Below are 26,624 nucleotides of genomic sequence, written 5' to 3'. Positions count from 1 at the left end.
TCGTATCACCACACAGGCCCAGGATCCACGACCCACCGAGCCCAAGCATCGGAAGCAGCTGGAATATCACTGGTAGCGTGGCGCGTTGGCTTCCAAACACGGTGATGAGCACAAGGTTACGAACATCCAGAAGACACCATTTGTTATCAGCCACACCAAAGCTGCCTACCGCAGCTGCAGCTACGGAAACATTGGTTCCAGACCAAAAGTAGGTCCGATCATATGGTTTAGTCTTGGTCGTCAACAATCACCTGCCGACAAGTCGGTTTGTGGTACCTCGTGCGATTCCATTTGACAACAACCCTTCAAAACTTTATGTGGGCATGTCACAGGTACCTAGCTGAAGCAACGGCTAGTAGCCAACAGACATGCAGATGTAATGTTCTCATATGTAGTGCCGAGTAAAATTCCTTGGGTTTCACAGCTGGAGCAGGGATCGACTGGCGCTTGACCGATCTTCGGCCAGCTGTTGGTGTTACACCAGGACCGCGGTCAAATCAAGATCCGATGCATGAAGACAGTGGCTAGGCTTTGCTGAAAGTTGACTTACTGAACAAAGTAGGCTTAGATGCTAGGTTTAGGAACATTACAAAACAACATCGAAGCCAGCCTATGGGAGGGTGATGCTGAAGCCTCCGATTGCAAGTCGAGGATATGTTGAGACGCGTGGTATCTTGCTCGGCTCTCCACCATCATTGTCTTTTTGAGCTACACGTCAATCTTGATAGTGCATCGAGCTCATACCTGAAGTACTATTGCGTAGAGCCGGCTTGAGAACGCAGATAACATTCTCACTGCTCAAATGATGATGTCCAGCAGATCATCTGCCTCGTGGCGGTGCTCCATGCGCAGATCCTGCTTGCAGATACAAACCCCACAACAGGGAAACTTCTGACTCAATTTCTTCTGTCCGCGCACGAAGTATGATGTGCTTGTCGAGGAAGATTTGAGTATAGGTGATCTGCGATAGTTAGGGGAAAGTCGGGCTTGGCTAAGCACCCGATCATCGTCTCGAAATGGACGGTGTGCTTCTGTTTCGGTCGATGATGAGCGACAATTGCCCTTCATGGACGTGTAGGGATGGACGCTGATCCTCTTGGCAAAAGTCTCCTTGATCCGGGGACGTTTTCGCCCTCGCTCCCACTCCTAACCAGCACTCCTTCGGCCGCAATCGTGCTTGTTGTCCGCGCGCTCTTTGTCATTGCGGCCCTTATCAGATCTGCTCCGCGGTACGCGTTTGCCAGGGATCGATTGATGTCACCTGGAACCTCTGAGGGAGGACAAGCACCGGTATCTCACAACTGACTGAAGGTTCACGCGCGGGTCGCTGCAGCGCGACAAGTGTACCACGCATTTTTCTCACCGCTGCACCATGATTCATGGTGAGGCTCCGCTTCCCGCACATCGCAGGCGTTGCAGGATAGGGATGACGACCGGCTGCATCTCCTATCTGCGATTGTTGCAAAAAGAACAGCAAGCGTGGAACAGCGTGTCGATCCCTCCCCGGCCCGAACAAGCGGTTGAGGCTGTGTCAAGATAACGAAGCAATTATATCCCGGCAACCGATCCATCTTGGTATTGGCATTCGATGCTGCTACCACGTTGGGCAGGTTGATGCCTGTCGGCAACGCCTTGGGCCACGCTGACATCTGCTTGCTTTTCGGCCATTGTTGAACGCCGCTCGCGGTGTGTTGGCAGCGCCGAGCGTGCTGCAACGTCTTGCAAACATCTGCCACCGTCCGGCGATATTGCCCAGAAGCTCAGCGGTAGTACTGCAGTCAGCCTGGATGCATTCTTAGCCGTGAGTGACTGGTGGGCATGTCTGAGGCGGAATGTACAGGATTTTCTTGGCGTGTGGAACCTCCCGCGACAGAACGCAGATGCTTCCCGCTGACTTTGCCAAGAAGACCCGCTCCGCCTAGTGTTGAGGAGCCCCTAATCTCCATTATTGTGAATGGACGTGGTGGCACCTGTGCGGCGCCTGCCCGATGATATTAGATCCGTGGAACGAACAAACGCTCTGTTTCAGCCTATGAGGGCCGCCCGTCGTCACACATGCTGCCAAGAGGAGGAAAGAACATTGCATATTCCAACCATGGTCCGCCCGCGGAATCCCATGGTAACCCATGATGTTATCGCGGCCGTGGCAATTTTCTCCTCAAGGGACGACTTAGCTTGTAGCAGGTTGCTCCATCTTGCGCCGTCGTCATAGACGTGGGTACAGTCCCACCCCCAGGTTGGGATGCCGCTCGTGGGGAAAGTCAACACTAAGATGACACCGGACACACATTGTGCGCTATCTCCCGCATCTGGCCAGCTTGTATCCACAGCAGCCTTGGCTGACTACAGTGGATGTCCGAGCGCGTCAATGGGCATCACTCTGAGGCTCCCGGAGTCGAGGACCCTGCCATGGTGTGGGCCCGCGACCTTGGCCCTCCTTGGGTTGCTCCTTGCGTTGCTTGTGTACGCCTGCGGCTTGCAAACCATCACTGCACGGACTGTTTTACTACCACGTCACCAAGGATAAGGAGCCAGCCACACGAGAACGCGCGTGCTGGGGAGGGGTGGGCCTTCATGTCAGGCCGGACTCGTATCTACATGCCCCGGATCCATGCCTCAAATGCACAAGAGTACATTTGTGAAAACCAGTACATATAACCTTCTCCCTCGCCCGTTGTCTGTGTCAATAAACTTTGCCTCATTACACGTGTTTCTTATCGAGCGCGTCCCCTCCAACACAAGCACGTGTTGAGCACCTAGACTTCCAAAGTTGACAGGTCCCTGCTGCCAGACACTTGTCTCTAGTCGCGCTTTCCCCATTGAATATCCGCCACATCACAACATGGACAACACTACCACCATGAACTCACAACCATTCGACAAAGAGGAGCGCAAAGGTAGCGAGGCCAGCTTACCTTTGTCAACATCGACCGCCTCTCGTGCTCCAACTATGCGCGAATTCCGACGCCCTTCGTCAGATGACGATGAGCCTGACTGGCCCCGAACATGGCGCGCGTACGCCTGCTTGCTGGGGTGTTTCTTCCTCATGTTCAACTCCTGGGGGCTGGTGAACGCATACGGAACCTGGTCTTCGTACTATGTCGGCCACTCCTTGCGCAATGTCGATCAACTAGAGTTGAACCTCATTGGTAGCTCGCAATGCTTCCTTGTCCTCCTTCTTTCCAACCCAGTCGGGCGACTCCTGGATGCCGGCCACTACCGCAAGGTGATCGGCTTCGGCACGGTCCTCGTACCTCTTGGTCTGTTCATCCTCTCGGCCGTTCACCCTTCCAACGTCGAGGCTATCGCAAGCTTTGGCCCGATCTGGGCAACCCAGGGTCTTGTTGTTGGCCTGGGAATGGCTCCATTCTTTGTCTCCAGTTCACAAGGTAAGTCACTGTAAACAGTCTGATCGCGACTTCGCTGACCAACCCTTAGTCGCTGCTACATGGTTTCCTAAGCGCAGAGGACTTGCGGTAGGGTACGTTGCGTGCGGTGCCAGTATTGCTGGTGTCATCTACCCCACCATGCTGCGCTACTTGATTGAGGCAGTGGGCTTCAACGATGCAGTCCGCTACGTTGCTACACTGACTGCATTGACTTGCATCTACTCCTTTATCTTTGCTACACCGAACCCAGCTCATGAGTTCCACAAGCCTGAGAGCTGGTCCAAAGTCCGTACCTGGTTTGACACAGACGCATTTCACAATAAGGCCTGGTGCTGGTTCACTGCCGCCGTGGCTTTCATGTTCTTCGGTTTCTACCCTGTGTTCTTCAACCTTGAAGAGGTATGTATGAATCGTCTCGCAAAGAAACCTGTTTTCTAACAATACTTAGTGGGCAGCTGTCATGGGTTTTGGTGCTCGCAGCGCAAACACCGTTGGAGAGCCAGAGCCACAGGTTGTTGATAACAAGCCATTGCAAACCTTCTGGCTCCTGACCATTATGAACGGAGCCTCTACAGTAGGCCGCCTCACCCTGGCTCAGTTCTCCGACAAAACCGGCCCGCTCAACATGCACATCGGCTCCCAGTTTGCATGCTCCATCCTCACTCTCGTCTTCTGGTCCTTGGCAAAATCTGAGACAGATGCCATCGCTTTCTGCGTTGTCTTCGGTATCTTCTCCGGCATGGTTATCGGACTGCCACCCGCGTCCGTTGCCAACATCTTGAGCTGTACCTACACCACCCCCGAAACACAGGCTTTGGCTAAAAAAAAGCTTGGCCATTGGGTCGGTATGATGTACAGCTGCGCTGCTATTCCAGCTCTAGTTGGCCCCGTAGTGGCTGGGCACCTCGTCACCCAGTACAACACCTACATCACCGTCCAGATGTGGTCAGGTACCAATCTCTTCCTGTCCTTCATCTGCATGATGGTTGCTCGGTGGTATCTCCCATGCTTCGATGGCGAGAGCTTTGCGCATCACTTCTCTCGTAAGCAAGCATCCACCAAAGAGAAGCTTCGACTGGGCAGCGATGCTACTGCAGCCGGTATGGTCACTCCTACCGCCATGTCACAGGCACCCACTCGCGTTCCTAGCAGGATGCCCTCCCGCGAAAAGCTTGATCAGCCGGCGCAATCACCGGAGCGCATGGTTTAAAAGCATGTTTGGTTTCTTTTCTTTGATTCCCCCAATTTTAGACGGCGTCTCTGTTCACAGCACACGATTCCACAAACTTTTCATTTACGATCACGTTGAGGCCTGAGCGGGAGCGTATGCAGTTCGATTCTTTGTCACTTTATGAAAGAACGTAGGCGCATGGAGCTCCCTAACGGCTGGTTGAGCATCAGTTTACGATATACCACATTTATTCAATATTATCACATGGACCGCTATGAGCAAATTTTCTCTCCCCTTCAGATTCACGATCACCGTTAGCTCGGTGTTTCTGTTCCCGTGCATCGCAAACAGCCTTCCCAATCGTGTGGATGATTGCAGATCCTTCACTTTCCTCTTGGCTGAAGCAAAAAAATACCGTACGCGCGGTCGCTGATGTATGCCACGCAGTCGAGCACCCATTATCCAGGTCGTCATCCATGAGGCAATCGTTTGCGGGCTACCCTGAAAAATTTACACCCCCTACTTCACCCGACGTGCGCTGCAGATCCCCAAGCTGTGCGTTCGCGGCTCCAGATGTGAATCCCACGTTCACCGGTGTCGGCTTGGCTGGCAAGCTCCGACTTCCGGAGACGTCCGCCGAAGTGTGAAGGCAACTGCGCAGATCACTTGGGGTCCTCGATGCGAGACCCGGCTCAGTCACGCTGATGATCTGCATGCACAGAACCTTGTGTAGAGGACCTCAGCCACCGCCGTTTCACAAACGTCCATGCCCATAGGCGCTGTCCATGGAAAACACGAAGAAGAATTTGCGACTTTTCGAGCACATTCTTGCGTAAACCAATCACGAAACCTTGTGTCATGCATGTTAGGAGGGTGATGGTACCTTGGGTTGCTGGTTATTGAGATTAAGTAAGATCTCGCCGCCACTGCCGCATCGTTGCGGAAGTGGCTTGCGGGTAGCGGGGCATCACTGTGCCTACCGTGGGTGGACATGGTCTAGCCTCTGACCCTGGATGGTTCGGATTGGTGCTAGTCGTAGGCGCCGCTGAAGTACTGTCGTAAGTGCAAGTATACCTCAACCGTGCGTGTAACCTGCTCGAATTCATTGATTGTCCGCTTTGACGTGTCTGTATGAAGCAGAATTCGCTTGTTTTAGCTGGCGTCAGTACTAAAGGGATAACGTGCTGCTGTCACAGGCGTAGAAACACGACACATCAAGCGCCAGCAGGCCAGCTCAATTGTGCCAAGGGTTCCGATAAGCCCTCATAATTTCTTGAAAATAAATTACGACTCGAGTTTAACACCAATTTCAGCACCGCATTGTCATGTTGGACCGGAACTCGTTCATGCGCTTCTCCGATCGGCAAGGTTCGGCACTACGTTGGCACTCCGGCTGGTCAAGACATGCCGGCTCTATTCCATCCGCAGGTGAGATGCAGCCGGTACAAGGGATGGATGGGGAACATGATTGCCATACTGCGTGCGTCTTAGCGGTCAGGTCTAGACCAAGTGTAACCTGAGCAGGGATAATGTTCGTGTAACCTAGAGATTGTCAGCGATTTCGGCTCCTGGGCCGGATACTTAGCGCTGAGACTTGTAGACGTAACTTCACCAAAGACTTAGATTTGAGACATCCAAGTGTGATCACATGCCTTGTGTCAACCTGCCAAGGTACAAAGGCATGTAGTCAGGCGGGCTCCCGGACTCACAACTGCCTCCGAGGGAAGAAGAAATGACCAAGAGCATAAACGTCTGCCATGCCATTGTACAACTCTTGATGTTACGCCACATTCTTTACTGCAACCGCCGCGCAGCCCAGCAGCAGCCAAGCCTACGATGATCTTGTCCTCACACAGCGTCCTAACTTGTTGTCGCACGCGGAACGCAATGCAGGCGTACGTACTGCAGTGGCGCAGGATGTGTAGATCCGTCCATACATCTCAAGGTCCAATCTTGTACCTCCGAGTCCTTGCGCAGATAGCTCAAATCAAGATAATGCCGGAGTCCCGTAACGGTCTTGGCGGTTTTGCAATGTGGATACCTCCAAGGACTTGTGGCTGGAAGGATGCGCTCGGCATCGTTCCGCCTGGCAGCGGTCATACTGTCTGCTGCAGTGTAATCACGGTAAGTTGGTCTCGTGGGGGTCAAATTGTATTGAAGCAAAGCTGTGCTCAGCAGGTGCAGCTAATTACAGTCCATTAGTGAAAAAGAACAGCTCGTGATAGAGAGGATATACGAATGACCGGAATAGAGCACCAGCAGACAATGCAAGATGCGTAGCAAGACAAGGACGCAGCTAAGAGGACTGTCCAACAAGTTCGTAGACCCGAAACGCCAGCTATGCATGCATTCTGAACCGTGCGCTATCGATGCCGAAGGAGAGGTAAACCCGTTATTTCTGGACCAGATCTAAACTTGCAAAGCAGATTGAAAAAATGGCTGTGATGTAGTCCATCGAGACTTGATGCAAGTTCGGGCTCTACGATGCCAGCTCTGGATGTGCGATGCTGGGGGTCTGGACGCCCGGCTTTTCTGTGTGAGAAGCGATCTCAAGAACGCTCGTTGAGCTCTCGCCGCCGTCCTGTACGCTCATGCCCAGAGCACGCCGCGCCAGCTCCTTCTGGCCATTGGCGAGGTGGTCGATAGGTGATGTTGCACTGTCATTACCACCAGAAGCCGAGTTGTTTCTCGCAGCCGTCGATTGCAACCATGGCACGCTGGTGCATCGTACAACAAGGCGCTGAGTTGTCTCATCTACTGGCGCAAAGTGATTGCCGCTAGTCACAAGAAGGTGAAGGAGCCTGAGGATATCTTCGCGCTTGTAATGTGGTGGCTTGCTGATCTGACTGTTCGTCAAGATGGGGTGAAGGACGCGAAGGTACGTATGTCGCAGAGCGTTGGCTGCGCTCGAATCGTGTGGAAGGTCGATGAGGTTTCGGAGAATCACATCGATCAGTACGTGTAGGTCATTCGTGTAGAAATATTCGGCGGTTGAAGGGTTGCCGAAGAGAAGATACAGCACCTTGAGAATCAGTAGTTGAAGCGAGGTTTCTGACTCTCGGTTGAGAAGAAGAATCAGATTACACCCAAAAGTCTTGTATGTCATACCATGACTTGACAATGCTTTGAGCAGCCGGTTGGTCACTGGGGGACGGCCATCTTTGTGGTGGCTGGTGGAGGCTACCAGGTATTGCTCGTTCATGACCAGCTATTCAGCGATTAGTCTCATAGACGACACTGGTGTCGGAGCTACATACCAGAACTCTAATGACTGGATAATGGTACGGGTCTTCGGCATCATCTGAGGCGCCTTCGATAATCCCTAGGAGGTACAGGATGAAGTTATCGGTAACCGCGGCTGATGAATGTGTCAGCCGTTGTTAGAATGCTTCCTGTGGCTAATGTGACGTACCAAAGTCTTCCCAATCAAGCCTCTGTACTCGAGAAGACTCGTACAGGAGTTCCAGAAGCATTTGATGTAGTCTCGTGTCTTCTTGCACATCATCGGCTTGTACTAGTTCCACGAGTCGTGGAAAGCTGCCTTCGGTATGCATCATGTCGAAAAGAACATCGTCTCCGCTATTTCGGCCGTCGTACAACAGGAGGGCTGCGACTAGGTGAATGGTAGGGTTATCTTCCTCCTGTGAAGATGTCAGCTTCCTCTGCACACGCGCGATGCTGGACGCTTGCGACAACATACCTGCAGAAGACAGTAGATCATCTGTCGGCGCACATATTGTTTATGTGTTTTGAAGAGCTCGCCCTCCAACACTCGAAAGATGCATTTCGCCACACTGTAGTCGGTTTCAAGGTACTCGGCTGTCCTTGGTCAACGATGTTCGGTGTATTTCGAGTAATTATTACATCTGTAGCTCGTGGTGACGTTGAGAAATGCGCGCAGAGAGTTATCTATACTCTCTTCGTCCCGGCATCGTGTTGACACAATGTCGTCGAGCTCTGCGCAGCATGTCAGTCTCTGGTGGTGGGGTTACAGCGGCACAGAACTCTCACCATCCCAGAACTGTTGCTCATTCTCGAGGTTGTACGACACCTCAAATGCCATACTGTGTTCGCGGACCGGCCACCAAAATCATGGTCCCTGACAACGCAGGCTCTGGGAGTTATCGTGCGAGGCGCAAAGCGGTTGATGGTGTTTAGTCGTCCACATCAACACTCAAGCGGCAACCCCGAACAACGGCCGTGGTAAGTGCGTCACTGTACCTAAACAGGCATGGTCGCAAACGCGCCTCCACCAAGAGTTCACTCACCACTCACGCATCACACGACTTGGTCGTCACTTGACTTGATCATCACTCGACTCGTCATCACTCATATTGATTTTCAACGCTACTGGGCATTGAAGAGTACGTGTGATATAGTCTGACTGTACCATTCATTCACACAATCGTACGCAAATACGCAAGCAACTTTGTACCAGCATGTACGCTAGAAGTGAGAACCATCGACAGTGACTAACTATCGTCTCAATCAGAGCTTCTTTTAAGATACCGGGGACATGGACGGGCCATTTTGCTATCGCATAGCTGCAGACACCCGCTGAGGCCAATCCCGTTCTTTCGCTTGTTACTCGACCTCTCCCCTTGTCGACCAGGTGCCGGTCGCAGACATGTGTCTCCTCAAAACTATTCCCAGGGATTCATCGCGGATTATGTCTCCGGAAGAGGCATCGTCGTCCAGCCATATCGGCCAGGGTGAGCATACCTCAACGATAAGAGTCTGCGTTTGAAAACAGAAAGGCTCGGCTCTGCCTAGCTGTTCGTCGAGAATATAGAGTCTATCTTGCGTTGTGACATACAAGGCCTCAAACATCAGCTTTAGAGTTTTCAGGCCGGTGAATCCGTGGACGCCTCGCTGTAGTCGGCGAAGAAATTGCCAATCGATCGCAGGGGTGAAGACGGAGCCTCTCTGTCCTCCCGATGATGAAGAGGGATCTGCTCGTGGTATCGCGATCTGAATTTCGACTTCCAGGTGCCGAATCCAGTGTCGGACCCCTGGAGGAGGCAGCCAAAACCCGGATCCATTCCACGTCATGTCGTTTTGAGGCCCACATAAGTGGAAAGTATTATTCGCGTAGAAGGCCAATTGTGCGAGCCTCGGGATCGGCTTTGGCGCTGCGAGGAGAGGGGCTACGGTGTATTGTGTGAATGTCTTCGCTGGAACGTGTTTCCAGGCGCCTTGACAGTGACACTCTGGCCATTCACATTCTCCTGCCCAGAAGTCGGTTTTCGCAATGAACCCGGGAGACGATAGCGCATATTCGAGGATTTGAAGGATTAACTCCTCAGGCAGTTTGGCTAGGGAGGCACCAAATGACCGGAACGGAAGCGTTCGAGAGGGCTGCCTGAGGACAACAGAGATGCTGGAGGTAGACATGGTGAATGGCTATCAGTTTGAGGCTTTGATTTGGGGTACTTGGTTTGAGTAGAGATGGAGGAGAAGACTGAAAGCTGTTACGAAATAAACATCATGTTCAGGGGTCGACTCCATCAATTCTGGCGAACCGTGGTTGGAGGTAGACCCCTATCCGTTCGTAACCTATACTGAAGTTGCATTTTACATTGAAAGTTCGGCGTTTGCTTGATCCGTGGCAAGTGCTCTCTGCTGCGCCGACTGACCCATCATAGCCGTCTCTGCATGTGCTGTCCGTTGCTAAGACCTCCCTGCATGCCTCAATGGCGCTGCGTTGGTTGCGTATTTGATCATTTTGCAGTGACAAGCCCTGCGTCTTTAGACCCTTCCCTGAAGTTCATTGGACCCATCATTGTTGAGGGGCTTCTAGGGCTGCACGCTGGCACTGCGCTCGAAGAGGAACACGGCATCCTCAGATCGGTTCTCAACCGTCACACGCCAGACGCTGTAGCTGGGGCAATCGTTTCTGGGGCGCTGCGACATAAAGAGCTCCTGTCACATATGAGAGGCTTTACGAGCATCTTTCGGCTAGTAGACTTTTTGTGTAGCATTAAAGTACACGATTGACTCGTTTTGTTCACAAAATTGCATCTCATGGACTATTGGAATGTTTCGAACTTGTAGGAATGGTCGAGTTGGTATTGCTATAATTGATCGGCAATAGACGATGCATTTTACCTATGTACTACTTATCGCTTCGTAATATCAATCTTCGCGCTTCCACTCTTGAGGTCAACAACATAGCCGCCGCGTGCTTGTTGAGCACCTGCCACGGCGAAGCCAACTGTACCCGAAGCTGGCTGCTCCAACCAGACAATAGCAGACTTGGCCTGCAGCGCCTTCGTCGAAACAGCAGGGATGAGCGTGAGGCTGAGCTTTTGCGTACCTGCGTCATACACAATCTCGCTGATCGCGCCAGCACTGATTTCAACCTTCAGTCCTAGGTCAGCAATGAAGGTTCGCTTCCTGACAGCATCCTTGGGCACGACGACGGTTGATGAAGCAGTAGAGCGCGCCTCATCGATGTCGCCACCGAAAGCCTGTACACCGAATTTGCTATCCTTCACGATGTAGACGGCTTGTCCCAGAGTCAGACCCAGGAAGCCCTGACCGTAGTCGCCAGAGAATGGATCCCACTTCAGTAGCTCGGGGAAAGAGTGAAACGCTGCAGAGGCGAAGCCACCCTCATCGATGTTAGTGAGCGGGGCAGTGTTACCCGCAAACCCAATACGAAGCGCATAGAGGTTGTCCTTGGGATTCTGCTCGTACCAGTGCAGCATTGGCAACGAGTTAAGACCAGAACCATAGTGGTGGATTTGACGTTCAATCTGCTGGATCTTCGCGCCATAGATGAAGTCCCAGTAGCGGCGTGCATTGCCGTTCCAGCCCCAGTGGGCAACAGCAGGCATGTACGCCAGGATGCTGCTGATAGCTTTCGATGGGGTCTTGGGAAGATTGAAGTAGTCGGTCCAGTAGTAGACGCCTTCCTGACCAGTACTGTCCCAGGCCATCTCGCTGCCGAAGGGGATGGCTTGTGTCTCCCACAGATTCGCACGGTAGCGCATGGTTGTCTCGAGGGCCGAAGCTTCCCTAGTCATATTTTCTCGTTTGAGGTCCTTGAGGAGCTCTCCGAACACCCATTCACCCATGAGCCCAACAAGAGCGTAATCGCAGTTAGCACCCCTGTTTGACAAGCAGTACTGCGTAGTGTTGAATGCGCGACCAAGATACCATGACCACTCAGCTCGGAGCTTTGTCTCAGGGAAGTTCCTGGCAGTTCGGTAAAGCGACCAATAAGCCGCCACAGGATGAACGTAGTTGTATGCTCGACGCGTTGTGTAGGCTCGTGCTTTGTCCCAAGATGTCCATGAGCCCCAGTCAAATGGTTGATACTTGTAGTTGGGCACTGCGGCAGGCTCATAGTAGAACGCACTTGCAACAACGCCGAAGGTACCATTCTGCTGCAGTGTGCCTACGACCGTCTCGTGCACGAAATTGTCCACAGCCGAAACTTCAGCAGCGTTTGGCTGAGCGAACTGCTTCATAGCAGTTGCCAGATATGCTCCAGTTCCTGCCTCGTCGCTGATACCAGCAAACCAGACTCGCGCATCCTGTTCTACAATCTTGTTGACTTCGCGGTCGTATGTCATGATTGATGGTGCGCGATTGAAGGGATCTGAAGTGTCATTGAAGTAGGCGGCAGTGGAAAAGAAGCTGCCCATATCAGCAAGAGCAGAAGGGGCTGCTTTCGTAATCTTGTAGTGCACCGTCTGAGTCTTGCCATCCTCGTATGAGATTGTGACTCGAACCCGGCCCCATGCAGAAGCTGTTGGGGTGAGCTTGTACGCGGAGTTGGCAGAAGCCAATTTAGCAATGGTGAAAGCACCTCCGGCATCAATATTCTTGACTGGCGAAGTATGATTGATATACAGTCTCGCTGAAGTATCGGCTGGGACAACGTATCCTGGAATACCAATCGCAAGTGGAGACCCAGCCTTGGTGACCGCGTCTTCGATAGTCTGGATCTTCTCCGCAACCGAGAATCGGAGCCCGACTGAGTACACCTCCCCGCCTTGTAAAGCCTTGGAGGTCGGCTGATTCCAGGGCGTGGTGGCATTCCACTCGTTCTGCGCATAAGCAAGACTGTGAACCTGCCACTCGTAGTTCCCTTCAAAGGTCTGCGACTGATAGCCGAAGTTACCTTGCGGTTCGCGAAGAAACCTCCAAGCTTCGAAATGTGCTGCTCCAATGGGTGTGACTACAAGAGCGTTACCAGTGCCTTCCAGATGGGACACGCGCACATAACCAGCGTCCAGACCAATGTACGGATCGGCAAGGGCGCATTTGTCTTGAGTCTCTTCGGCGGTTCTTCCAGTAAAGATGTTGTTGATGCTGACGGGGAACCCGAGACTGCCCAATTCTACACTGCTGCTGCCATTGTTTGTGATGTTGAAGCGCACAGCAAGACCGTTCTCGTACTGCAACCATTCTCTTGTGACCTTGAGAGGCAGTCCACTGGGCAGAGTGGGCGTCAAATCGGCTCCAGCGATCACGCCTCGACCGAGACGACTCAAGGCCGTGACAGGTTTGCGTGCTGCCGCAGAGTCGACACTCGTCCATGCATTACCACCTCTGCGGTAACGGAGGGTGATATCGCCCAGGTGATGAGCGCCATTGAAAGCTAGCTGGGAAAGCCGATCCGATGGAAGGAAGTCGAACGCATTTCCAGTCGAGTTCAAGGAGGCGAGTGTCTGGGAGCTCTTGACAATATTGCCTTTGAGGCTTCCAGCATCGAACGTTGTAAAGCCGTTCTTGACTCCGAGATCATCTTGACCATTTACAAACGAAGTGGTCAAGAATAGGAGCGATATGGCAATGCTGCGGAACACCATGGTTGGCCGTTAGCCTCAGTGGGCAAAAAAACTCGGTGCAACTGATGATAGCTGCTACGGAGCCATACCGTTCTGCATTCTTTATACTGCGTACCTTGCACGGAGCAAATGCCGTGTTCATCAAGCGCCGACTATCACTTGGCCGCCTTTTAGTGATCTCCACTGTTCCGGCAGACGGGTGTGGGGTAGCGCCGGGCTGTGATAGTGAAATATACGGGTTCTTAATTCCTTTAATTCTTTGTTGAATGTTTATAGCTTCCACAGCCACAGAATTGAGCACGTAGAAAACTGGTTTGAATTACCCCGTATGCGTCGAGCATATTTAGGTACTTTTATTGATACAAGACAACACATTGTATGTACTTTTCGGCAGTTGGCGGTGGCACCGACCGATATGTCGTCGTATGTCGTATGATGCAATGACAGCATTTGGGCAAGATGCGGTGGCCGGCGGAACAGCGGGTGGCGCGAACGACTTTGCCAGCCAATCAAGGAGCGAAGCCGCCGCCGTCCCCACAACGCCTGCCTGTAAGTGGAAGGTAACACCCGCCCCTTCAGTATGATCATCCCAATCCAACATTTTCGTGTTCGCAAATTGGTACTGCTTGCAAGAACATGCGGTTCTTCTGCTCTGCATGAGAAACAGTACCGCGGAGAAGACTCCTCTCAAAAAGACTCACTCGATGAGCTCAACGCCTGCAACCCCGAACATGTAATACGAGATTTATATTAAGATCAAGACTTGATCAGATATTGCTACCAATTTCAAAAGCCACTAGAAGTCGGGGTACGGAGTATTGGAAACGCAAAAGTCACCAGACACAGCGCGACGGGGTTCCAAGAGACGTTGGAAGCAAGCGACGGCGAATTCTTCCATGAATTCGTGCATATCGTTTCGCTTGATCAAGCTCTACATCGTTGAATCTGTTCCTGCATGCTCCTGATTTCTGATTGGAGGCACATCCTTCAGGATGTGAAGTATATTGACTGTTAGTGTTCGATGATCCCCAAACCTTTGGGTAGGTTGCCTGCTGTATTGCGAACCCTCAGCAAGTGCGACCTTCCCCTTCCATGTCTGTTTTACTCAATATTATCTGTGCAGAGAATTGAATTTGATTGCATGATTTATATCAGCTGGCCGGGTAAGTCCACGCGTCTATTGAAGAGGGTCTTGAAGGGTGGACGTCAACATAAACCGAACCACTAACAATGCACAGGTTCCACAAGAATGACATTGCGGCGTCAAGACTGCTGGGGTTGGTCTGAAGGCTGAAAGTGAGGAAATGGACACTCTACGGGGAGCATGCCTTTGATTTCGCCGCCATGAGCAAGCTGACGACGCTTCTAGGCTTGAGGGCATCCTACAATTAAAGGACACATCTTTTTCGAGACACAAACAACATCCCACAAATCACACCAGGTGTTTTGTTCATCAAGACTCCTGGGCTGTTTTCGAATATCACGATGTGCCGGGGTACCGGTTACAGACTCGACCAGCGCAGCTGTCAGACAGGGCATGTTACCAGTATTGACTTTGAAATCAACACAACGTCTACTGTCGCGACACCTTGGCTCCCGAGACATAAAGCTTAGCATTCTCACAGTGGTGACGCATCGGATCAGCCCATCCGCGACGCTCGTTTCGGAAGATTTGCCAAGTGGAGTTGCAACACGACGCGTATGGACTCATTCATGCAAATGCAGAGTGGCCTGATATTGGAGACATGGCCTGAATTTGCAAACGCGCAGAATCTGAAAATCTTGTCTTGATTAATCATCTATGGTATCGTGAAAGTCCGAGTGTCCTGCGCGCGGACCTGGCTGAGAAGCAACACCACCGCCAATTATGTACAATTGTAATAGCTTGCAACATGCGTAATATCATCCACCATTTTTCTCATCGATGAATGCTGAATAGTCCCCCAATCTTGTATCTGCGATGTATGATAATCGGATATAAGTCTCTTCTTGCGCTGCCTCTAGAAGTTCTCCTTACCCCAAACGAAACTGAACCCTGGCTCACTCCACTTGTTACATTTTACGTGCAGCGTGCTTCCCAATCCCTTGGGGCCACAGAAGAATACACCTGCCTCAGCGGGCGAGTGGATTTTGCGGATAGACTTGAAGATCATGTCCCAATTGGGGCGACCGAAGTTTGTTGGTGCGCGCAGGCCAGTGATGGCGTCTTGCTCGGCGTTGGCGTCATTGATCATGATGTTCGTTGCGTCGTCGGCCTTGATCTTGGCAGTGAGGTACTATGATGTCTTAGTATTTACGGCTTAAATGCGAAGGGAGAGAAGCTGGCTTACAGTATGGATCTCAATGTGATCGTCGAGATCCTGCGCTTCAATAGCAAGAAGAAGGGAGCGGAACCACTCGAATGACCCGAAGTCACGGCAAACCCAGAAGAAGTACACCTTCCTCAGTCTCGTACGGCTTTGGGGATAGTTCATACGATACCAGATGCTCTTCAAGATGGATGCGAATGGTGTGACACCGATACCGGCACCGACCAAGACAGCAACCTCAAATTTGAACACGTCTTCGGATGCGGAGCCAAATGGACCGTCAATGTACACACGAGGCAGGATCTGGCGCATAGCAACTTCCTCGGAGTCCTGGTCTTTCTCACCACCGGCCTTCTTGTCAAGGTTGCAACCAAGCGCCTTGCCGAGTTTTCTGGTGAAATCACCAACCATACGGACGTGGACAGAAATGTAGTCCTCCTCAGGCGCCGAGGTAAGGGTGAAAGGGTGGTATTGCCAAATCGAGACTTCGGGGCAGCACAGGAAGATGTACTGGCCAGCACGGGTCGTAGTGTGTTCTTTCTTAATCTGGATTTCGCAGACGTTGCTGGGGTGGTGGATGACCTTGGATACGTAGGTCTTGTGACGTCCTCGCACCTCGCGGGCAATTCGCTCGGCAAGGTAGGCAAATCCACCGTACATCCAGTACTCCCAGAAAACACCGATTCCATCGCAGAAGGGCGCAAAGTCAGGCTGAATCATGCAGAATGCGCCGTGAATAGACCAGAAAACGAAGAAGACAATGAACATGTGGTGCGTGTACCAGAAGCGCTCAAAGTTCGCGCGGCGCGGCTTCTCAGCTGCGGTAAGAGCGATGGCCATCAGGGAGAACAACATGACATAACCACTCCAGCCAGGTCCTGTGGCTAGGTTGGCGAGAATGAAGCCCATGAAGCCAAGTTCGTTGACTGCGGCAAATTTGGCGAGGTTGTTCCAGTGAGCAATGGTGTGGACCCAAGAGAAAAACACAATGGCCCATGCGACGAGTTTGTGGAATGTGATGTTCTTATCGAAGGGAATGATGTCGTTCAGTGGTGTGCGACGAGCCATCGAGATCAGGTTCCTGCACACGGGGAAGAGAATGAAGGCTACATCGACGTGTAGTGTCAAGGCTGCCGAACGAGCAATAGGAAAAGTTATGCCAAACTTCGCACGTGTGCCTATTGAATTATCCTGTAGGATGTGAGTCAACGCTATCAAAAGAGTCCGCTACTCCTTACCTTCAGTCCGTAGTTCATCATACCGAACACAAAGACCATAACGTGCAAGATCGCAAATGTGAAGACAAAAAGTCGTCGGTATCCTTCGTTGACCATCCACACGTCAAATCTTTCTTTGCGGGTCAGCGCGCGACCCTTCTCTTCTGACATCTCGCCAGACATGAGCATTCGCGTGAGAGGCGGCCATCTTGACCGCTCACGGCCTGTGAGAGATGAGGTGTAAGACGACATGATGAATGTGGTGTAGGCAAGGTGCCAAATTAGATGCCCTTGCTATTCAGAGCCTGCTGAAGGTGGCTATAGTTCACGATGATTGTAAATAAGGACGCAATATCTGCATGTACATTAGAATGGTGAAGATCGCCAAAGGCGACGACTATGAACTCACTAAAAGTGCCTGCACAGACGAATAGAAAGACAATGGGTATCTTAGGTCACCCGGTTAAAGAGGCACCGGCATGAAAACGGAGGTTCTTGGGCGAAGGGGAAACAAAAGCCTATAAGCATGCGCAAAGCGGGATGGGTATGGCAAGCAGGGGATGGCAGTTAGTCTATCAGAGCGAGGTTATGTGGGTACCGGACATGACGCGTGGAGAAGGCAGCGAAGCTTAACACATGCAGCGAAACGGTAGCAGGAGTCGAACCACTTTCGTGCGTTCGTGGTTGAAAAAGCGCGACGCAGCAGGGTGCACAGCCTATGGATGCGCCTCGTACGGGCAAGGTGCGGCGCCCAGGGCAGCGCTGAGCATCCTACGGGCGAATAGCAAGCTCAGCCTCGTTGACATGAGGCTGCGGCACCTAGACTGGAAGTGCCATGAAACCCGAGTTGATGTGGCGTTTTTTGGCTCCCCTAATGGGTACTTGTGTGAGATGTTTGAGATTCGTCGGAGAGCCTGGTCTCAAACGCTTGGCGGTTCGCATTGCCGCTTGCAGCCCACTTGAGACTAGTTGCCGATCCGTCGTGGTCCTTCTTTTCACCAACGGCTACACGGATGACTCTGGAACTTCGACGATATTGATCCATGACCAGGATAACGTGCGGGAGTTCATCGGTGAGGCTAGAAAGTGACAGCTGTAACCGCGACCCTGTGCTTAGATCCCCGATATCTCCCGAATCCCGAGACTGCGAAGCCCAGCTCCCTCAAAAACATTGGAACATCGTATTTCTCACGCGATCGCTTACCTTCATGTCTGGGCCCGCGTCGCTCTTCCCGGTTGCTAGTGAAAAGTCCAATCGTTCGCCCAATGCTCCGTCCCATCAGCCTGTGCTGTATTTCTTTGACTAACAAGTCCGGCTTTTGCTCAGCACGATAGCTATTTTTGTTTCAAACATCTGAAGTCTTGGAACTCAAACGCCGCATAGGAACCCGCCTGAACAAGCACTCACAAGAAACAGCGACAGCAGCCGAATGCTTCTGTGGCATCATGAATCCGCTTAAAGCGGAGCAGTGTGTCCCGGGTCTTTCGAGTCCCCACTCACCAGCTGGTAGACAAGCCGCGCAGTGGCAGTAGTGCCGGCCCTGTGCTCAACAACCGTAGTCTTCAGCGGCACGCCAAAGATCTTTTAGGCACATCGTCAAGCTTATCCGATTTGACAGGTCCAAAGAGGACCGCGTTGACAGTGTACCTTGCGTCCGAATCTCTGGGCTAGGCTTCAAGTTATTCTCTTAAGGGCAGCTTCAGACGCGGCGAGGATATCAGTTTTAATTCAGAGTTATGGGACTCGAACGTTGACACTGCATTGTTCCACCACAAGCGATTCCACTGGCATCATTGATCGGTAATATCAATCTGCTTCTCTCTACTTGAATGACGAGTGCTTGAATGTCATTGTCCAAAGATGAGAAATCCGAGGCGACTTTTCTGGCCTTATACCCACTATTGGACGAACCATATATAAGGAAAATTTGTAGCGAGTATGAACAATATCATAACATGAATAATTGTCTCTTCTCTTCATATTGTAAGGTCAGCTCGAACGGATAGCGTTGCGATGTATTTACGAATAACGGGTAAGACGCGGACGTTTATTATGCTTCTCTTTCTATTATGCTACGTGGGTATCGCTTCACTGTCTATCAGACGGCTGGTCTCAAGTCAGAACCAGATGCTCATCACTCCTTCAAAACGCGCAGCGCTCTAAGAGGGTGTCAGTCACACTGTAGAGACCACTCAACCCATATATACTCACTGCTACGCATCCAATCGACTGTGACCGTCTCCTTGAATGGGCTGGTATGTGTTGTGGGATCATTTCTTGCCGAAGCCCAAGAACCCGCCCTTCTTTTCCACCTTCTTCTTCGGATACGCTTTCCCTGTCACGAAGCTGATGTAGAAGCAGACGCTGACGAATAGTGACAGCCCGATGATGGTGAGAAGCAGCGTGAGCAGTGGCCGAGCATCTGCTTGAACCGAGCGCAGGGCTGTTGGTGTGAGGATAGGTGCGAGAAACTCCCAGGCCATTGTCGAGTATTGAACAAGCTAGTATGTGTAGAGACAGAAAAGACAGCCAGCTGCCACCGAGAAAATAGTAAATGAAGAAATGAAGAGAGTGACTGCTTGGCGCTGCAAGATGGACAGACGGCTTAGAAACAACGGAACCTTGGGTGACGAGGGATCACGGCTACTAAGTAGGGCGCATAAGCGGCGCGTTCGCAAACGGCAAACGTCGGATAGTTGACCTGATCTTAAGTGCTCTTGAGACAGGAGGCATGATGTTTATGGGCATATCCAGTCGCGAAGTCCGAAGCAGCGTGCTCAGCCTGACCAGCCAATCCGATGCCAATAGTGTTTCACAGTCGCGGCAGAGCAGGGGGCGGCGTGCGACACCTCTAAGCCTCGGCACACGGCACGGCGTGCGTGCGCGTCGTGGCAATAATGAACCTGTATCCAGAGAACTGCGATGATGACTGCTCCAGACTCGAGATGAAGTACCAGGATGCACATCTGGTTCACGTGGTCTCGGCTAAACATTCCGTCGCCGGGCGGCCTTATCCACAATGCGCCAACGCCTAACTGGTCGGAGAAAAAGCCTTTTCTCAGCACTCTCTGACTACATCGCCAGGAACTGTCTGACTACAACGCCAGAAAGCAATTCACCTTACATAGACTATCATCGGCCACTGTTGAAGATCGGTGTGTATTGCGCTTCGACTGTACCCTAACTTTCCAGACATTGCGCACGAAGGATCGAAAAGCTGCACCCCGCATTGAACCAGACGAAAGCATCTGCACTACTTCATTGCATCATCATCCGACACGTTGCTCGATATGGCTGGCACTCCTCAGACAGAGTCTTCTCACGAGAGGACGTCTTCCCGAGAGTCTCCCGAAAGGGGCACGAAGCGCGCGAGTATGTCCTTGTCCCAGGCCTATTTGCCCATCCAACATGGCGCATGCTGACCCAGCTCCTCCGCCAGGAACCCAGTCGATGCCACCCCCAGAACTGCCAAGGCTCGTGGCTGAACAGCACCAGCCAATCCCCACCAACGACAAGGACTCTCAGCGTCTGATTGTCGTCCTCTGCAATGCCACGCTTGAAACGTATAAAGCGTCGCATGGCTCTGGCCGTGGGCCCGGCGGCAGGGAGGACAAGTACAATCTCCTCAACAGCGACGATCACATCGGTGTTATGCGCAAAATGGGCCGCGACATCAGCGAAGCGCGTCCAGATATCACGCACCAAGTACGTTGGAGCGATTTGGCAGTGCAGGAAACAAGGTCAGCTAACGTGGTGCCAGTGTCTGCTCACCCTCCTCGACTCGCCTATCAACAAGTCAGGCAAGCTCCAGATCTACATCCAGACTGCACGCAACGTCCTCATCAGGGTCAGCCCTACCGTGCGCATCCCGCGAACATTCAAGCGATTTGCTGGTTTGATGGTGCAGCTGCTGCACAGGCATCAGATTCGATCGACCTCGTCTCAAGAGAAGCTAATTGAGGTGATCAAGAACCCTATCACAGACCACCTGCCGCCCAACTGCCGCAAGGTCACTCTCAGTTTCGACGCAGAGGTTGTACGGCTGAGCGACTACATTGGTAGCCTCAACAAGAACGAGAGCATTGCAGTCTTCGTTGGTGCCATGGCAAAGGGCAACGATGACTTTGCGGACGCGATCAAGGACGACAGCATCGGAATCAGCAACTTCAATCTCAGTGCCAGCGTTGCATGCAGCAAGTTCTGCCACGCAGCAGAGGACGTCTGGGGCATCTTCTAGACGCCAGTCACACCATGACGACGTCGTCATACTGCACGCCACTTAGTCTCCATGACTATTGGCCCGCCATCGACACAATAAAGAGGAGGAAACGAAAAGCACGGGAAATCTAGGCAGCAGGAAGCACACATTGGCCAAGATCGCAACATCGACAGCCTGTGCGCTACTGCTATTGATTTTGAGCGTCTGCTTGAGTTTGCTTTTACAACAAAACAAAATCTCTGGCTCAACGTCCAAACATCGTTCTTCTTGTAAGAATCGCGGAGCACTTCAACTTGCTCCGCACCCTGTGTCTTTCCTTGTCATCTGGCTCTACACGTTGTGTAGATGCGAACCGTAAGTGTCATCTCGTGACCTTGATAGCAAGTACCTCCACTGTCGGTGCCGATCCAGCTTATCTGGTCGCACTTCGACACTCATGATAGGTATAGGCTATTGCGACTTGATCGTGTGTCGGAGCCTTAGTATAGAATAAATATCGGTCTTCCGATTTTACACGAATAAAGAGAGGTCGTCACGCGTCGTCACTGTGACCCGATCTGCTGGGCCTGCATTACAAGTATCTTCCTGGCTGTGCACTTCTCACTATACTTATCGAGGTTACTTCGCTTGTCGCGCCTGCCATGTGCATCGGGAGACGTGCAGCGGCTGGGAAGCTGTGCCGATCTCCCATGTTATGCGGAGAACGTAGCAACAAGCAATATGCTGCTCTTTGCATGTTCTTGAATCTCAATACAACAACGTGGAGGTACTGGTGCGGTTCATCCATGGCGCCCTACTATGTGATATCAAGGCTGACGTGCGTCATCGCTAAGCCCCATGAGGGGGTCCAATCTGATTGCATGGTGCCTGCCTTGGCCTCACTGTATGTGTACCTCTCACACCGAAGACACCGACGTACGAGGACGTCACACCATAACAATCGTGCTGCAAGTCGACAAGTGGCAGTTCCAGACCGCAGCCGATAAAAGCGGATGCGCGCGACAGGCGGTCAATATTCACGCGTAGCGCAAAGCGGATTAGAATTCACTAACGGCTCCGGCCCGCCGCGCAGACCAAATCACAATCACCGCTCGCTCGCTTACACTACCACTACCTTAGCTGCAGATGCAGGACATGTGGCAGCATGAGGAAGACTTTGACAACGGCCTCCCTGATATCTTACAGGAGCAGTGGGGCGTGCTAGGCGCAGCCTTCCGGCATGGGCTTGGTAACTCCGCTCACGATGCATCGAGATGCTGCAGCTGAATAGGGTCCCGATATAAACCTACAGAGCTGTACCGGTACTTCTTCCTTTAACAACGCGCGTCTCGCCGGAACTGAATTGCATTCTATATTGTCTTTGGTGGCTCGTCTTCTTCATATACATGTTCTTGTTGTAATCACTTTCTTCCTTTCGACATATCCGACAATGCCGGTCTCTCACGTCGGATTGACGGTCTCACACCTACCAGCTGCTTCGTCGTTCTTTCTGTCTGCTCTCCAGCCTCTTGGCTACAGATATCTCGGACAGCAAGGTCATCAAGTTGCCTTTGGAATCCGCGAAGCAGATTTCTTCCTGAGCCAGGAGACCCCTGGGTAAGTAGGCCGAGTGTGTTCAAGTGCACGCAAACTAACAGCAACGCAGAATCAAGGCGGGCGCAGCACACATTGCATTCACCGCTACAAGTCGTACGGCTGTTCGGGAATTTTACTCTGCTGCACTGAATGCTGGAGCGAGACCCAACGGTTCGCCAGCATGTCGAACTGACGACGCTGCCCACTTCAACGCTGCAATCCTCGACCTGGATGGTAACAGCATCGAGGTTGTGTACAGTGGTGCACCAGACTACAGAGACGACGGAACTGTGGTCTCGCACAGCAGAGTCATAACATGGGAGCGGACAGTGTCGCGGAGCATGCGCGAAGATGTCAGCGTTACGAGCTCACGCACAGTTAGATCTGTTGCGAAAGCTCCATCAGTTGCCTCGCTAGCTCCGAGCGTTGCGAGGAGTATTTCTGAGCCTGTTCAAGTGCCACAGGTAGCCCCGCCCGCCGCCAGCAGTAATGGCGATGCTGCCAAAACTCTTGTCGGCACTCTCCTCGGAGCAGCCGCGGGCGCAGCAGTTGTTTACGCGTTCTCGCGCAGCGAAAGGGATAGCGCAAAGAAAGAATCGGACTTCAGTGCCTTCATGGAGGCGAAGAACACGATCACGGCTGCTGTGGGCCAGTTCGCTGGGGCCTCACCACCACCCCAGCCACCCATGCAAGACCCACCACCGGTCTACGAACCAGCCCCCTCGGTGGCAAGGTCGGTCGTATCAGCACACCGCAACAATGATGCAGGGTCTGTTGTCTCTGCTACACCGTCTCGAGCGTCGCAACTGCCCAGTGGTGGCCAAAGACAGATCGAGGCTGCACCCGCAAGCTACTATGCGCCTCCGCCTTCAAATGTATCTCTATCTCGATCGCAGACGGGAGAGCCTCTCCAGATCGAGTATGCACCTGCACGGTCCGTCGCAGGGTCTGATATGCGCTCGCGCTTCAGTGCCTCCCGCTCTATGACAGATCCTGAGATGCGCACGATGCGCACCATCGAAGCAGCTCGGAGTGATGTATCGTATTCCACTGCCAGGCCGGAGAGCAGAGCGCCCTCACGAGCCCAGAGCGTTGCCCACAGCGCTGCACCTAGCTCTTTCATTTCATCTTTTGTGCCCGACAATTTCACAAGAAGACCTGAGGGCAGCGAGTACTCGCACCACTCCAGTAGATCCAAGGCCGATTCATCCTATAGTCAAACATCGAGACGCAGCTCGCATACAAGACACACCAGCAGTCGCAGCAAAGAAGACCGTTCGCCCTCACCATCTTCGCCTGCCTCGGTAGCTCCGTCGAAAAAGGCCTCAAGGGCATCCTCGATTGTCAGCAGCATTCTAGGCCGTGACAAGAAGTCGTCGGCTGATAGTGATTTCATCGATGACTTGGACATTGATGAGCTTACTGAAGACGACTATGAGACGGTTGTGCCCAGTGATAGCATTAGCCAAGTCGGCTCATCGCGCCGCACTCACCACCGCAAGCATCGCAGTAGGACAGACGAGCTGAAGTCCGAGGCTGGCACAACTGTCAGCAAGTCGTCAGACCGCTCGCACCGTTCACACCGCTCTCACCGCTCGCACAAGTCGCGCTCTACGAACGACGACTCTGAGTCAGATGAGTCTACCGAGTCGAGGCAGAAGCACCGCAGCAGCCGCCGGTCCATCGTATCTGAGACCAGCGATGTGAGCACGATCAGACCCGCCAAGCCGTCCTCTTCGAGGGACAAGGAGAGGCGGAAGGACTCGGTTACTGATGGCAGCAAGTACGACAACTTGTTTGATCAGGTGCAGTACGGGCATGGCGCTGTACCTGTGAGGGGCATAACGCCCAGTATGATCCACGCTCCCACTGATCATAAGAGCAGCAGAGGCAGTATTAGCCACTCAATAGGACAGAGGATGAAGGCGTTTCAGGATCGATAGAGTGATGGCTGTACATAGATGATGGCAATAATGAATCAATGTTCCAACGCCTAGTTTGCAGATGTTAATGTGACTTGAGTCTTGAGGCTGTGTTGGTGGTGCACTAGTGGCTTGCCCCGCTTGCCGGAGTCCACGCACAACGCGGATTTTCTTGCACTACAACACCCGACACCACACATCACCATGGGCGCCGCATTCGACTTTGCGCCGGAACGGCCAGAGCACATCCAGACCACGCTTGATGGCCTGGACAGATACAACCCCGAGACGACGGGCACCTTCCAGGACTATGTCATGGCGCAGTGCGAGAACCAGACATACGACTGCTACGCGAACCTGGCCCTGTTGAAGCTGTACGTTGCCCCCCGCCGTGTCTCTTTGCATGATGAAACAAGAACCACAAGTTTCTTTTCCCGAGGTCCGGAGATTGAATCCCTCCCCCACTGAGGGCTTATCATATTAGCTCTATCTGAACGCAACACCGTCCGCTCCGTATTGTGCACTTCTCGCCGGCCACGACTGACCGCTCGCAGCTACCAGTTCAACCCCCACCTGGCCCGCGACGAGACCATCACCAACATCCTCGTCAAGGCCCTCACCGTCTTCCCCAGCCCCGACTTCTCCCTCTGCCTGTCGCTGCTGCCCGTGCACACCCTCGCGCCCCTCTCGTCGTCCGCCCACAACCCCGCCGCCGGCGACGCCCCGCTGTCCGAAGCCGTCCAGAAGCTCAACGAGCTGCGCAACCAGCTCGAGGGCGCCGACTACGCCGCCTTCTGGGCGACGCTCGACTCGGATGACCTGTACGCCGACCTGATTGCCGACGTGGCCGGCTTCGAGGAGCTGATGCGCGTGCGCATTGCCGCGACGGTCAGCCAGGCCGTGCGCGAGGTCGACCAGAGCATTCTCGAGTCGTGGCTCAACCTGTCCGGCAGCGAGTTCGAGCACTTTGTGGGCAGTGTGTGCGGCTGGACCGTTGAGGCGGGCAAGGTCAAGGTCCCGATCAACAAGGACAACGAGGCCAAGGGCACCGTGGTGAGGGAGAACGTCAAGTTCGATCGTGAGTATCCCATTGAAAAAGCGTGTACATCACAAGCTAACAGCACGCAGAGTTTGCCCGCGTCATCAAGCGCGCGTACGAGCAGCCCGCATGAGCACCACACAGACACGACGACACGAGAGACGGACAAGACCCGGGGCGCGCTCGGCGAAGCAGCGAAGCAGCGAAGCACGTGGAGCCTGTGAAGCCTGTGAAGCCTGTGGCGTGCGGAGGGCGAGGAGCGCAGCGGCAGCCCGCACAACAGGCGCTCCCCCCACAGCAATGGACTGGATGCACAGCTTGTATATACCCCAGCGACAGACTAGCACTGCCATGAACCCCCGTTCGGGCCACCACGCCGGTACACAGGCTGGTGAGATGATGAATTCAAAGTAACGCCATTTTTTGTCGCCTAGTTGCCATCGAGATGAAGGGAGAAAGACCGTAGATTGAGCAGTACTGGTCCAGCAGTCCGTAACAGCCACTACTCTTCCTATACGCGCCCTGTTCCTTCAATCCAGCACACCGTACCCCTTCACCATCGCATTCCCTTTCCCCACATCCCCTGTTCCAATTCAATTTCCATCCCACCTCAGCTCCAGCCCCGGCACCAGTTTGAGCCCGCAACCGCACATTCAACACCGCACATCGACGCCCCGACCCACACACAGATCACACACACCGCCGCAAAGCCGTCTCTCGATTCATTCGCGCTCTACGCTTAGTCTTCCGGTCGAGAGCTGAGGAAAGCAGGGTGTCCCTTACCACCGACTCTTCTCCCCTTTCCTCGCTCTCGAGCACGCGCTGTCGAAAGTAGAGTGCCGATTTAGGGTCCTGCACGGTGGGCGTTCTTCTTAGTTAGCCGCCTTTTCTCTTCTCTTTCGGGGTTCTTTGTCCTTCTCCGCGAGGTTTGTCTTTCTTCTCTTCGAATCTTCTCCTACTTCGCTGTGCGTTTTCTTTTTC

General features: G+C 52.9%; 9 protein-coding genes across 9 annotated transcripts; 4 read left to right on the top strand and 5 right to left on the bottom strand.

Annotated features, from left to right (window-relative positions):
* Positions 1 to 2,750: 2,750 nt before the first annotated feature.
* C7974DRAFT_140930 (major facilitator superfamily domain-containing protein) lies at positions 2,751 to 4,764 on the top strand. Its single transcript, XM_046135590.1, has 3 exons — positions 2,751 to 3,389; positions 3,439 to 3,788; positions 3,838 to 4,764. The coding sequence occupies exons 1-3, from the start codon at positions 2,843 to 2,845 to the stop codon at positions 4,597 to 4,599; spliced, it is 1,659 nt and encodes a 552-aa protein (XP_045998634.1). The 5' UTR covers positions 2,751 to 2,842; the 3' UTR covers positions 4,600 to 4,764.
* A 2,275-nt stretch (positions 4,765 to 7,039) lies between these two features.
* C7974DRAFT_410890 (uncharacterized protein) lies at positions 7,040 to 8,623 on the bottom strand (the record flags this gene model as incomplete). Its single annotated transcript, XM_046143509.1, has 6 exons — positions 7,040 to 7,768; positions 7,818 to 7,918; positions 7,973 to 8,201; positions 8,261 to 8,379; positions 8,425 to 8,517; positions 8,572 to 8,623. The coding sequence occupies 6 exons, from the start codon at positions 8,621 to 8,623 to the stop codon at positions 7,040 to 7,042; spliced, it is 1,323 nt and encodes a 440-aa protein (XP_045998633.1).
* Positions 8,624 to 8,855: 232 nt separating this feature from the next.
* Positions 8,856 to 10,152, bottom strand: C7974DRAFT_389470 (uncharacterized protein). The gene is made up of 2 exons (XM_046141366.1): positions 9,053 to 10,152; positions 8,856 to 9,001 (listed from the first exon to the last, which is right to left on the bottom strand). The coding sequence occupies exon 1, from the start codon at positions 9,952 to 9,954 to the stop codon at positions 9,145 to 9,147; it is 810 nt and encodes a 269-aa protein (XP_045998632.1). The 5' UTR covers positions 9,955 to 10,152; the 3' UTR covers positions 8,856 to 9,001; positions 9,053 to 9,144.
* A 461-nt stretch (positions 10,153 to 10,613) lies between these two features.
* C7974DRAFT_389466 (uncharacterized protein) lies at positions 10,614 to 13,792 on the bottom strand. Its single transcript, XM_046141365.1, has one exon. It carries the CDS (start codon positions 13,380 to 13,382, stop codon positions 10,680 to 10,682), a length of 2,703 nt encoding a protein of 900 aa, XP_045998631.1. The 5' UTR covers positions 13,383 to 13,792; the 3' UTR covers positions 10,614 to 10,679.
* Positions 13,793 to 15,169: 1,377 nt separating this feature from the next.
* On the bottom strand, positions 15,170 to 17,358 carry C7974DRAFT_140843 (NADPH oxidase 5). Its single transcript, XM_046135589.1, has 4 exons — positions 17,297 to 17,358; positions 16,909 to 17,242; positions 15,692 to 16,861; positions 15,170 to 15,637 (listed from the first exon to the last, which is right to left on the bottom strand). Exons 2-4 carry the CDS (start codon positions 17,137 to 17,139, stop codon positions 15,362 to 15,364), a joined length of 1,677 nt encoding a protein of 558 aa, XP_045998630.1. The 5' UTR covers positions 17,140 to 17,242; positions 17,297 to 17,358; the 3' UTR covers positions 15,170 to 15,361.
* Positions 17,359 to 19,022: 1,664 nt separating this feature from the next.
* C7974DRAFT_410887 (uncharacterized protein) lies at positions 19,023 to 19,371 on the bottom strand (the record flags this gene model as incomplete). The annotated part of the gene is made up of 2 exons (XM_046143508.1): positions 19,023 to 19,047; positions 19,184 to 19,371. The coding sequence occupies 2 exons, from the start codon at positions 19,369 to 19,371 to the stop codon at positions 19,023 to 19,025; spliced, it is 213 nt and encodes a 70-aa protein (XP_045998629.1).
* Positions 19,372 to 20,338: 967 nt separating this feature from the next.
* Positions 20,339 to 21,125, top strand: C7974DRAFT_308236 (nucleolar essential protein 1; the record flags this gene model as incomplete). The annotated part of the gene is made up of 2 exons (XM_046138162.1): positions 20,339 to 20,593; positions 20,649 to 21,125. The coding sequence occupies 2 exons, from the start codon at positions 20,339 to 20,341 to the stop codon at positions 21,123 to 21,125; spliced, it is 732 nt and encodes a 243-aa protein (XP_045998628.1).
* A 1,411-nt stretch (positions 21,126 to 22,536) lies between these two features.
* On the top strand, positions 22,537 to 24,625 carry C7974DRAFT_308365 (uncharacterized protein; the record flags this gene model as incomplete). Its single annotated transcript, XM_046138166.1, has 3 exons — positions 22,537 to 22,703; positions 22,753 to 23,714; positions 23,991 to 24,625. 3 exons carry the CDS (start codon positions 22,537 to 22,539, stop codon positions 24,623 to 24,625), a joined length of 1,764 nt encoding a protein of 587 aa, XP_045998627.1.
* A 92-nt stretch (positions 24,626 to 24,717) lies between these two features.
* C7974DRAFT_140681 (eukaryotic translation initiation factor-like protein 3 subunit K) lies at positions 24,718 to 26,210 on the top strand. The gene is made up of 3 exons (XM_046135588.1): positions 24,718 to 24,978; positions 25,159 to 25,682; positions 25,733 to 26,210. The coding sequence occupies exons 1-3, from the start codon at positions 24,809 to 24,811 to the stop codon at positions 25,774 to 25,776; spliced, it is 738 nt and encodes a 245-aa protein (XP_045998626.1). The 5' UTR covers positions 24,718 to 24,808; the 3' UTR covers positions 25,777 to 26,210.
* Positions 26,211 to 26,624: the final 414 nt, after the last annotated feature.

This window comes from Boeremia exigua (genome assembly GCF_020726555.1).
Source record: "Boeremia exigua strain MPI-SDFR-AT-0100 chromosome Unknown C7974scaffold_4, whole genome shotgun sequence".
Lineage (NCBI taxonomy): Eukaryota > Fungi > Ascomycota > Dothideomycetes > Pleosporales > Didymellaceae > Boeremia > Boeremia exigua.
This window is presented reverse-complemented; position numbering and strand designations above follow the sequence as displayed.